This window comes from Poromitra crassiceps (genome assembly GCF_964638095.1).
Source record: "Poromitra crassiceps genome assembly, chromosome: 5".
Classification (NCBI taxonomy): domain Eukaryota; kingdom Metazoa; phylum Chordata; class Actinopteri; order Beryciformes; family Melamphaidae; genus Poromitra; species Poromitra crassiceps.
Window position 1 is genome coordinate 55,839,955 of NC_139642.1, and position 12,500 is coordinate 55,852,454.

The window sequence follows — 12,500 nt, forward strand, 5'->3', positions numbered from 1 at the left end:
GGGCGGGGCGATGGAGGCGGTGCACTACTCCGCTCCGCCCTCTGTCTCCTACAATGGCTTCCTGTTCAAGACTGCATCCATGGCCCGGGCTGTCACAGAGCGCAAGGCCCGGGAGGGTAGGCTGACCACACATCCATACAATGATCAACAGCAGCAATAATAATATAATAATAATAATACCTATTGGCCATTTCAAAACAAATGTACATAGTGTAAAAAACAACAATAAACATCAACAACAGTCAAGAAGACACATCAGTTACAGTGTAACTGTAACTGTACACTGCTGGCTTCGTTATGTGCAACATAAAGTATGCATACAAAAAGAACATTCCCAATCCATATTGTCATTATTTTTAAGTGGAATAAATCTGTATCAATCCATTTGTATTGTCATCATTTTTAAGCGTAGCAAATCTTGATCTGATCTTCTCTTCAGAATTCAGCCGTCGCTGGTGTACGCTGAACGACGGCTGCTTCAGCTACTACGAGAGTGACAAGAACTCCAACCCTAACGGAGCTCTGAAGGCTGCGGAGATCGTCTGCTTGGCCGTCAACACAACTGAGAAACATGGGTACACACACACCAGATCATTAAGCCTGGCTCAGTGAAGGCACTTAGCGAATGCATTCTTACATCTGAATGAAAAAGGCATCATGTTGTTGGCATGGCTACGCTTTTGTGCAGAGTCAGCAACACTACTATGACGCAATGACGAAATTAGTGAATGAATATAGAGCTATATCTATTTTCCTATTATCACCCTCTTTTTGAGTGTTTGAATGAATGATTTATATTTTATATTTTATTATTATTATTATTTATACACTGTGTCTGTATTTGAAACAAGTGGATTATCTTGGATTTAATGAATGAATGAATACACATCACTCAGGTCTATTGCTCATACTGTAGCTCTCTCTTTGCCTCCTGTCCTCTCTCTCTGTCTCTCTTCCTCTCTACCTCTACCCTCCTGTCTCTCTCTCTCCCCCCTCCCTCCCCCCCAGGTATGACCATACCTTCGAACTGTACTCGGACTCCGAGCGTCTGTATTTGTTTGGCACTGATGACGCATGCATGCACAAGGAATGGGTCAAGTCCATCGCCAAGGTAAGCAGCACCATGTGTAATGTGTGGTTGATGCAGCAGCAGCAGCAGCAGGCAGACCCTCCTGGTCTAGAAACTCTCCAGAACAGACATTCTCCCACTTCACCCACTCCAGATGGACACTTCCTGAGAGCAGATTTGATAAGTTAAAGGATGGCTTTACCGATAATCAACCCACTTTGTATCATTAATAATCTTGGTAATATAAGCACATGGCCAGTGTTTACCTTCTCTCTGTGTTTTCCTCACGGAGATCTCCCATTTCCTCCTCTGGCAAAACGCGTCACACAACGGAGCTGCGGAAGTTCTGCTGGAGAGGCAGAATCTGCTCCGAGGGCGACTGTTATTGTTTATTTTTATTTTTCAAGCCTTAATGACTTTGCAGCTGGCGGGGGCGGAGTTTCTACAGGAGGATTTTTCTCCGTGAGGTAAACAGAGAGAGAAGGTAAAACACTGCCCATGTGCTTATATTACCGAGATTATACAGTATATGATAACAAAGTGGGTTGATTACCGGTAAAGCCATCCTTTAACTTACATCTCTCTAGTTAACGTTTGGAGTGCTACTGTAATGAGTGGAACGTTTGCGATGATTGGAGCTACGCTGAGGGCAGTGTGCTTTGTTTCTGTGTCTGTGTCGGTTTCCCTCAGAACAATATTCTTGTTCATCCTCACGACTGAGATATCAGAGATCAGCCGGCTAATAGTCTCAAATGAACTAATTGTGCTTTTGGCCTTGTGCTAGCAACTGCTGAAAGCCAGTTCGTGCTTTATGGATGTGACGGAGTGTGTGTTGTCAAAATGATGCAATTGTGACCAAAGAACGACTTTGTGCAACATTGGACTCGCTCTGAAGGTCGTGTGGTCGATGCCACAGCGTCCTGTCCAGGACTGGTTGAACACAGAAGCCGCTTTCACACCGGCCTTGAAAGCCGGAAAATGCACGGAAAATGTGATCCGCGCCTCCGATGTGAAAGTTGTGAAAGCGGGTTGGTGGGTAATTGTTGTACGCCTTTCGTTCCGCCAGTGGACCTAGTCACAGCGGCGGGTTACCCTGCAGCCCGCCTCCACCTGAAAGCGTAGGAGCGGCAACACGGAAATGGTGCGAATGGTCAGCTCATTCATAAAAAAAAAATACAGCACACCCCAGGACGGGAATGTGGCGGTGCTGCTCGGCTGTGTGTGAAAGCAATTTCTGTGGCGAGGCTGCCGGCTTTGCGGGCCTTCTGAACTGCAATTTTGCGCGATCTGTGTGTGAAAGCGGCTCGAGAGACTGGGACGACTGGCCAGGTTTGATCTCTTGGGTGTTGAATGGGCAGTGCTGCATTTTCCTGCAGTACTGGAGAGTTTAAACTTTAGAGCCTGTGCTGCCTGCCTGTCATCATGATGACAAGTGTGAGAAGAAAATATGTGGATGACAGGTTTGTGGCTCCCACACGTCTTAACCACACAGGAAGCATGAAGCCAGCGTGAGGTGAACTGGTTGCACACTCACTGATTCTGCCTGTCAGTTAGTCCATTTTCAGCCGCCTGTGTTCCTGCTATGTGTCAAGTCTTTCCCCTGCCGCTCAACTACTAAAAGCGCGTTCAAAGGCTTCATCAAACTGCTGCTTTTTTTGATATACCTTTATTTAACCAGATAACTCAATTAAGAACCAATTCTCATTTACATCATTTACCTGGCCAAGAGGAAGAACCAAACAAATTGATGGTAACTCTCACATATGAAAATTGTATATTATCTTTGTAGTTTTTGTAGTTTGTTAGTTGTTGTTTTTTTAATCTACATCTGCATTGTAAATTTGTTTTCCAATTTACGTCTGTATGTCTATCGTCAAATTTCTGAAAACCCCAATAAAAAGAGTAAAAAAAAGAAGAGGGTAGCGGAGTGAGAGTGTGGAGTTTTAGGCTACATCTTCACTAGCTCGTTTGCAAGAACGCCGCCGTTAAAGCCTTCCCAGTCTACACTGAGCAGGCTCCGTTCATAATAGCTCCTGCGAGACGCATGCTACATGACGTGTCACGTACATTGGGTATGCGCGTGCCTCAATGTGTAGTACTGGAGTCCACATCGAGAGGGCAGCAACTACACCTACGGCCAAGGCAAAGAAGAAGAAGATGGCGACGCTGTGGCACCATAATGCTTTGAATCACAAATAGCAAGGTCAGAATTTGGTCATCCATGTTGAAGCAGTGAAGTCAAAATGGCACATCTTCTCTCAACTAGCACCAAAAGTGTGTCAACACAACAGTGCGACACTTTCTTCTTCTCTCGGTTTATAGGTGGGTCGCTGACACCTTCAAGGTGCTTACTGCCACCTGCTGTACAAGTAGGTAGTTGCATCGTTTTAAAACTCCGCTCTGCACATTCACATTCCAACCCGGATTTTGATGACAAATACGGGCTCGGCCGCCGGAGACCGGAGTCTTCGTGTTTGACGCTCAAAACACTAGAGGTCGTGTGGACAATAGGGGCAAACTAAGTGCAGATCCCTAAAAAATGACCTAATGTAGACATGGCCTTAGCATCTTCTGCAACTTCGGCAAACTTAACACTGAACCTATCACAGAGTCTCAATGTACCCCGTTCCTTTGCAGACCTTCATCCCGGCCACTGCGGAGCCTTTACTGAATTTGGGTTTCGAGCGGATTGGGCGGCTGAAGTATAAAGATGGCTTGAACCTACAAACGCCCAAGGTTGGTTGGTTTGCTCTGGTGGGCTCCACACTTCACGCCTACCTGGAGGACTGCCAAGGAGAGGAGATTCACCTCCGCAAGTTGCTGGAGCTCTGTGAGTCGGGACATGTCGAGAAACATACAATACATACAACATGAAACATACAAACGTAAAAAACACACTCACACACACCACACGTGTGCTGCAAGTATGCTGTACACATGAAGTGATGGCGTACTCACAATTCAGAGAATAATCATTTGGACAGTTCCAAAAAGAAAACCGTTTGGAAGCGGTTTGAAACCGAGTCATGCTGTCAACTGTCAAGATGTGCTTCTCTGGAGTAACATGATTACCATGTATTTTTTGTGCCACAGCGATCCAACAAGAAAATGAAGTGCTGGTTCTTGTGGAGAGAGGCAGGTAAGTCCAGGGAATCTCGCTCGGTACATTGGTGACATTAAAGGGAAAAAAGGGATCTCTGCGTCTTGGTTGGACCTCCTAGCCTTTCCCACAGTTCTAAACTAAATTTAGTTCAAACATCCTCTCTTGACTTGTTTTGCCTGTTTGGAAATGCTGGTTGTATCTGAAAGTTGTTTCTCTCTCTCTCTCTCAGGACTCTGTACATAGAGGGAGAGAGGAAGTTGGATTTTGCAGGCTGGTGTGGGGCCATCCAGAGTGCAGCACGGAGCGGAGGGGACACTCTGAGCCAGCAACAGCTCACAGACACAGACACACCGGTCCTGGTGCATAGCTGCATCGACTACATCACACAGTGCGGTGAGATACACATACAGAGTGTTAGTATGTGTGTTATAGTGTGAGAGAGATTGAGACAGAGTGCGTGTGTGTGTGTGTGTGTGTGTGTGTGTGTGTGTGTGTGTGTGTGTGTGTGTGTGTGTGTGTGTGAGACCCCATGTGACTATAATAGCAGGAGTTCTGGCTGGGGCAGAGACCAACGGACCGCAAGACAACAAAACAACTCTGTTCCACCTCCACTCCTCTCCTCCCTCTCTCTCTCTCTCCTTTCTTTCCTCTCCTCCCTCCCTCCCTCTCTCTCTTTGTCGCTTTTCTTTCCCTCTCCTTTGCCTTCTCACCTCTCCTCTGTCCCGTGCTCCTCTCATTCCTTGTATCCCTCGTGTGACTACTGTAGGGGTGGGTATCCTTTGGATTTTAACGATTCTGATTCCGATTCTGCCTATCGATTCCGGTTCTTAACGATTGTCATTTACCGGGTTCAAAACAGGTCACATGCTTATTTAACAGATTTGCTTAACCCTTTCAGTCAGATTCATATTATCATTATCATAATGCACTTTTGGAAACATCAACAGTTAATAATTTGTTTTGTATAAAACCTTTATTTAACACTTTATGCAGCGGTCCAGGTCCATGTTCATGTGGAAACTAAGCCCCGCACGCAAAATTTGTTTAGGACTCAATAAGCAGACTCGATTCCTTTTGATTCCTTTGGAGTTTTGAGTCCTTTGGAATCATGATTTTGGAACCTGTTCCAACCGGTTCTGGATGCCCAACCCTACTTTTGACCTTACTTCTTTCTCTCCAACCCACCATCTCCCTTTCCTTTGAACGTTCCCTCCCTTGTCCTCCTCTCCCCCTAAATCTCCATCCATTTATTCACTTGTGTGTGTGTGTGTGTGTGTGTGTGTGTGTGTGTGTGTGTGTGTGTGTGTGTGTGTGTGTGTGTGTGTGTGTGTGTGCTGCTTTATGCCGATATCCTACAGTTTCCTGTATGGAATGTTAATCCCGAGTCCCGAATCCGTTTTCCTGGAAACCAGTGCAGAACTTTTCCTTGTTCTCACCTCCATGTACCGGCGGCAATGGTCATTTACCAGAACTGACGTAATCATCCCTTACGCTGTGATGTAGGGCAGGGGTTTAAAACCTTCTGACCCTGGGTCCAAATGAGAAGAACTGTCACTTGCTCTGGCCTGTTAAACATACGTTCTAGGGGTGGGAATCACCAGATGCCCACGATACGATACTGAAACGATACTTGAGTCACGATACGATAGTATTGCGATACTGCGATATTTTCGATATTGCGATATATCGATATTGCGATATATTGAATATTGCGATATCTCGATATATTGCGATTTCTTACTTTTTCAACTGCAAATGATGTCCCCAAAGGAAAACTTTGTCAACATCTGGTTTATATAAGAACAATTTTTCAGTCTGTACATCTGACTTCAACCATTTTATTGCAGCAACATTGTCAAGTAGACAGACAAACAACTTTCATAAAGTCATGTCATAGTTGCATGCACCTGACAAACTGAACTGTTTGTTACAGTCTACTTACAGTCCACCTTAACTGGATGTGTGTGTGGACTACTGTACTTATGTAGTTTTTGCAACTTCACTTCACTTACACAAAACATCTTGTGCAGCCCATTCAGTAACTGGGGAATTTGTAAATTACTGTTATGACAAAACTGTTACTGTTAAAACAAAATGAAAATATGCTACCGTTTGTTTACTGCTGGCCTTGGAACTAAAGTTTATAGTAGCCCGGTGGCCTGCAAAAAAAAAAAAAAAAAAAAATTTTTTTTTTTTTTTTTTTTTTTTTTTGCAATATCGATACTTGGCGTCCAAATATCGATACAATATCGTCAAGCAAAATATCGCGATACTGTGGTGTATCGATTTTTTCCCCCACCCCTAATACGTTCCATGGCTCTTTCTTCACTCTCATTCAGAACATCTCAGGCACAGTTTGACTTAGCCCATACAGAGCAGGAACCAAACAGTAAAGCAGGCCTGTTTGAGGGCTACATTGTGATGCTTGTTTGTTTGGCGAGGTGCTTCGCTGGATGCTTTAGAGATGATTCACCCTTGTTACCGTGAAGCCATGTGGAACGGACAAGTCTGTTCCACATACCTCACACTGAAGACAAGTCTGTTCCACATACCTCACACTGAAGACAAGTCTGTTCCACATACCTCACACTGAAGACAAGTCTGTTCCACATACCTCACACTGAAGACAAGTCTGTTCCACATACCTCACACTGAAGACAAGTCTGTTCCACATACCTCACACTGAAGACAAGTATGTTCCACATACCTCACACTGAAGACAAGTCTGTTCCACATACCTCACACTGAAGACAAGTCTGTTCCACATACTTCACACTGAAGACAAGTCTGTTCCACATACCTCACACTGAAGACAAGTCTGTTCCACATACCTCACACTGAAGACAAGTCTGTTCCACATACCTCACACTGAAGACAAGTCTGTTCCACATACCTCACACTGAAGACAAGTATGTTCCACATACCTCACACTGAAGACAAGTCTGTTCCACATACCTCACACTGAAGACAAGTCTGTTCCACATACCTCACACTGAAGACAAGTATGTTCCACATACCTCACACTGAAGACAAGTCTGTTCCACATACCTCACACTGAAGACAAGTCTGTTCCACATACCTCACACTGAAGACAAGTCTGTTCCACATACCTCACACTGAAGACAAGTCTGTTCCACATACCTCACACTGAAGACAAGTCTGTTCCACATACCTCACACTGAAGACAAGTCTGTTCCACATACCTCACACTGAAGACAAGTCTGTTCCACATACCTCACACTGAAGACAAGTCTGTTCCACATACCTCACACGGAAGACAAGTCTGTTCCACATACCTCACACTGAAGACAAGTCTGTTCCACATACCTCACACTGAAGATTGAGCGGACAAGTCTGTTCCACATACCTCACACTGAAGACAAGTCTGTTCCACATACCTCACACTGAAGACAAGTCTGTTCCACATACCTCACACTGAAGACAAGTCTGTTCCACATACCTCACACGGAAGACAAGTCTGTTCCACATACCTCACACTGAAGACAAGTCTGTTCCACATACCTCACACTGAAGACAAGTCTGTTCCACATACCTCACACTGAAGACAAGTCTGTTCCACATACCTCACACTGAAGACAAGTCTGTTCCACATACCTCACACTGAAGACAAGTCTGTTCCACATACCTCACACTGAAGACAAGTCTGTTCCACATACCTCACACTGAAGACAAGTCTGTTCCACATACCTCACACTGAAGACAAGTCTGTTCCACATACCTCACACTGAAGACAAGTCTGTTCCACATACCTCACACTGAAGACAAGTCTGTTCCACATACCTCACACTGAAGACAAGTCTGTTCCACATACCTCACACGGAAGACAAGTCTGTTCCACATACCTCACACTGAAGACAAGTCTGTTCCACATACCTCACACTGAAGATTGAGCGGACAAGTCTGTTCCACATACCTCACACTGAAGACAAGTCTGTTCCACATACCTCACACTGAAGACAAGTCTGTTCCACATACCTCACACTGAAGACAAGTCTGTTCCACATACCTCACACGGAAGACAAGTCTGTTCCACATACCTCACACTGAAGACAAGTCTGTTCCACATACCTCACACTGAAGATTGAGCGGACAAGTCTGTTCCACATACCTCACACTGAAGACAAGTCTGTTCCACATACCTCACACTGAAGACAAGTATGTTCCACATACCTCACACTGAAGACAAGTCTGTTCCACATACCTCACACTGAAGACAAGTCTGTTCCACATACCTCACACTGAAGACAAGTCTGTTCCACATACCTCACACGGAAGACAAGTCTGTTCCACATACCTCACACTGAAGACCGAGCTGACAAGTCTGTTCCACATACCTCACACTGAAGACAAGTCTGTTCCACATACCTCACACTGAAGACAAGTCTGTTCCACATACCTCACACTGAAGACAAGTCTGTTCCACATACCTCACACTGAAGACCGAGCTGACAAGTCTGTTCCACATACCTCACACTGAAGACCACGCTGACAAGTCTGTTCCACATACCTCACACTGAAGACCACGCTGACTTGATGCTTACTCACTCTTGGCTTTTGTGTGGTTTCTATTCCTGACTCAATGCTATACCAGAGGCAGCTAACGGACGAAGAGCACCAGTCAGCCTGTGTTTGCCACATCATCTGTGTGTACCTGTTAAAGTGTGTGTGTGTGTGTGTGTGTGTGTGTGTGTGTGTGTGTGTGTGTGTGTGTGTGTGTGTGTGTGTGTGTGTGTGTGTGTGTGTGTGCTTGTGTTTGTGTTGTGTAGGTCTGACGTCCGAGGGGATCTACCGTAAGAGCGGGGTGAATTCGCGCGTGGCGGCGCTGTGCGTGGCGTTCCGCGACGACGCCCGGAGCGTGCGCCTGAGGGAGGGAGAGAACCAGGTGGACGACGTCTCCAACTCGCTCAAGCGCTTCTTCAGGGAGTCGGGAGAGGGTCTGTTCACGTCAGAGGCCTCCAGCACCTGGCTCAGTGCTGCGGGTAATATGCACAGACACACTATTATTGCACCACACAGCACAGTCAGGGGGTTAGCGATTTCTGCATGTGCTCTTGGCAGGTAGGTGTAATTACAGCAGACCACAGACCACGTCCATCATGCTTATAGTTACAGTTCCAGAATCATGGGCGTCCGGGTAGTGTAGCGGTAGATTCCCTGCCTACCAACACCAGGGTCGCAGGTTCGCGGCCCCGTGTTACCTCCGGCTTGGCATCATGGCATCCATATAGGAACGGTTGGCTGTGTCTGCGGGTGCGAAGCTGGAATGAGGATATGTGTCCTGGTCGCTGCACTAGCGCCTCCTCTGGTCGGTTGGGGCGCCTGTTCAGGGCGAACGGGAACTGGTGGGAATAGTGTGATCCTCCCACGTGCTATACGTCCTGCCGCTGAAGCTCCCCGCTGTCAGGTGAAAAGAAGCGGCTGGCAACTGCACACGTATCGGAGGAAGCATGTGTGTGTCTCAACCTGAATTGTGACAGATGGTAACACTTTATTTGGATCGTCCGCCTACAGAGTCTACAGAGTATTTGTAACATCTCAACAGTTAATTAACCGTTTAAACGATGTTCAACAGACTATCTGTAGAGTATGTGACTATTCATGAACATACCTACATATTATATAGTAGGTGCACAGGTTCACATCACAGCCTGCAAGTGAATCTGGCCTTTGTGACAGAGTGCTGAAGTCAATCCCTCTGATCGCTTTAGGATTTAAATCTCACTCTCATCCTATATTGTTCTTCCTCTCTCTCCCTTTCTTCTCCATCCATCCATAGGTGGATTATGACATGACAGGCCCCTGGGCCTGGGTACATAAAGGGCCCCCCCCTCACAGCGCACATGCACACAATTAAGGCCAGAATAATAACTAAGACTCTGGGCCAGGTTTATCCATATAGCGCATCGGGCGAGTGCCCCGGGGGCACCAGCCAATTTGCCTTGTTGGGGCGCACCACACATTCAAATTCAATTCTTTATATGCTTTGTCATATTTTCTTTATATATTAGGCCTATACTCCACGGCCAAAATCAATCTTCAATACTAAAAGAATATATGCATTAGGGCTGTGCCGATTCACTTATCTCCCGATTCGATACTATCACGATACTTGGGTGCCGATTCGATATATATTGCGATTCTTAAGTATTGCGATTCTACGATTATTGCGATTCGATATTACGATTTATTGCGATTTTTGTTTCTTTTTTTCTTTTCTTTTTTCAGTTTGTTTGCTTTTTACACTAGATTAGAACATGGGAAAAGTTGAATCATACACTAGAGACTGTATATTATATATCATGAGTAGGGCTGGGCGATATAGTTAAAAACAGGGGCGGACTGGGATCATAATTCAGGCCGGGCATTAGATACCAAGCAGGCCAGGCCGATATGGGCCGACGTTTGAAGCCCAAAGATGCACCCACTTTAACCCTGAAGTGTAATTATTACTTCAGACTAACTAATAAAGTAATAAAACCACTAGTAAACCAGTAGGCGGCGCCTGGCCTGCTGTTCAGTGAGTGGCCTGACTGTGGGCACAAAAAAAAAAAAAAAAAATTTTTTTTTTTTTTTTTTTTTTTTGCTTTTGCGATTATCGATTCTGGAATAAAAGATCGATTCAAAAAATCGTGACATTAAAAATCGCGATACTTAGGTGAATCGATTTTTTCTCCCACCCCTAATATGCATAATGAGAAAGAATCGTGATTGGTGTGTAGGTGCCCCCCCCACCCCCCTCCATCACATTTGAATATCCAGTTCAAGCATTTTGTGTGATGAGAGAAAACTTTTTCTTAGAGGAACTGCTAAGAAAGGGTCGGCTGAAAACGACTTCCCCAAGTGTGCTGGTGGCTCACCACAGTCACGCTTTTCTTAACGCTGCATTGTGAAGAGAGATCTTCACAATGATCTCTGTCTCTCACCCTGTCACAAACTGTAGACTAAAGCCCAATTTATGCTTTGTCTGTTGACACTTTTGAAACGGTCGCTGACAGAAAGCTTGAGTCGACACTTTGAAGTGTCGGCGAGCAGTGTCTGCTACCTAGTGAAATGTCTAGTGTCGCTGACTACGGCATAGTATCGCGCAAGTCTGATTGGCTATATAGACGGCACGTGCTTGACTTCCTTGTTTTGGTTTTCACTAGATTGTAATGAATGAACGTGTCCCCGCTATTTTCGTCAACCTGTCCTTGTATGTATGTATGTATGACTTCATGAAAATCACAAAGAACATCGTGACCAATTTCCCAGAGAGAGAGGATGTGAGTTGTGTGGTCGTGTGCCGTTTATATGCGGCTGCAGCCAAGTACGTTACATCTTGCCTCCGAGGTGGCTTCACTGTGCATTCCATTCCCTCTCTTCTCTTGGCTGTCTGCACTTAATAGCGTTCGAGTGTCACGTGACCGTTGAACCGAGGCGAACATTCACTGAAGTATAAATGCAACACCATGAGCGACACTTTGTTTTTCGTCTGCGACCATGTGCTGAGCGACACTTTCTAAGTATAAATTAAGCTTAAGGGTGAGAGATTGTTTTTACTACTAAGCACGAACTGGTCGAGTTGATGCTTCTTGAAAGGTTTTCTCTTTGAATTGGACGTGCGGTTTGTGGTGCTTATAACAACCATAATAACGGATGCATTGCAATATATTCAGTTGACCGTGCTATCTGATGACGGTCTGAAAAAATTAATTACAGAGCAGGAAGAATTTGGTGGCTTAAAACAACTGAGCTGGTTAGTTTTTACATCAACTTTGCCGGTTGCCGGTTGAGCCAATCACAGTGCTTTAAAAAGCGAGGCCCACCCAATGGGCAAGCTGTGCACAGTTTAGTCTGAGCCATGGAGATGACCGATTGTGTTGTGATAATCAACAAGGATGGCTGGTGTCCAGCTGATTATGGTGGGCTGGTCTGGACTAAAGTCCAGGTTCATCCCATTGACTCAATGTGCTGCTGCTTTCACCTTCTGCAGGTCCCACTGTCACATCATCTCACCTGAAGTGACTTCTTGCTACAGGTTTTGAGCTTGCCTTTGGTGGCATGGAGCCTTCCTTGTCTGTGGTGCTGAAGTTGCATTAGATCTCTGTGTAATGTTTGTTTGTTTTAAGCCATGCTCTGTAATGGTTTGGAATTTAGTCTTCATTCAGGCCTTTGAACAATTACGATGGAAACAATGTATTTTAGCAAGATGTCTTTGATATAAGTTGCATTCAAATTTAATACAGTATTTCTGTGTAAAGCCTAAAATGGCATAGGCTCAAGTCAATCTATGGTGTAAAGTAATTTGTTGTTTGGTACCTACATTGT

At 45.2% G+C, this 12,500-nt stretch overlaps 1 protein-coding gene across 3 annotated transcripts in view; it reads left to right on the forward strand.

The window, feature by feature from the left end:
* The window catches only part of arap1 (ArfGAP with RhoGAP domain, ankyrin repeat and PH domain 1), an 87,333-nt gene that overhangs the window by 51,301 nt on the left and 23,532 nt on the right, over positions 1-12,500 (forward strand). For all 3 annotated transcript variants that reach the window (XR_014552743.1, XM_083637824.1, XM_083637825.1), the window contains exons 14-20: positions 1-116; positions 440-575; positions 1,009-1,111; positions 3,707-3,899; positions 4,163-4,208; positions 4,402-4,565; positions 8,960-9,172. The exon at positions 1-116 is cut by the window's left edge and continues 19 nt beyond it. Coding sequence is in view for 2 of the 3 variants with exons in the window: in XM_083637824.1 (XP_083493950.1) it covers positions 1-116; positions 440-575; positions 1,009-1,111; positions 3,707-3,899; positions 4,163-4,208; positions 4,402-4,565; positions 8,960-9,172 (971 nt within the window). In the remaining variant the exon portion in view is untranslated. The remainder of the gene's footprint in view (positions 117-439; positions 576-1,008; positions 1,112-3,706; positions 3,900-4,162; positions 4,209-4,401; positions 4,566-8,959; positions 9,173-12,500) is intronic.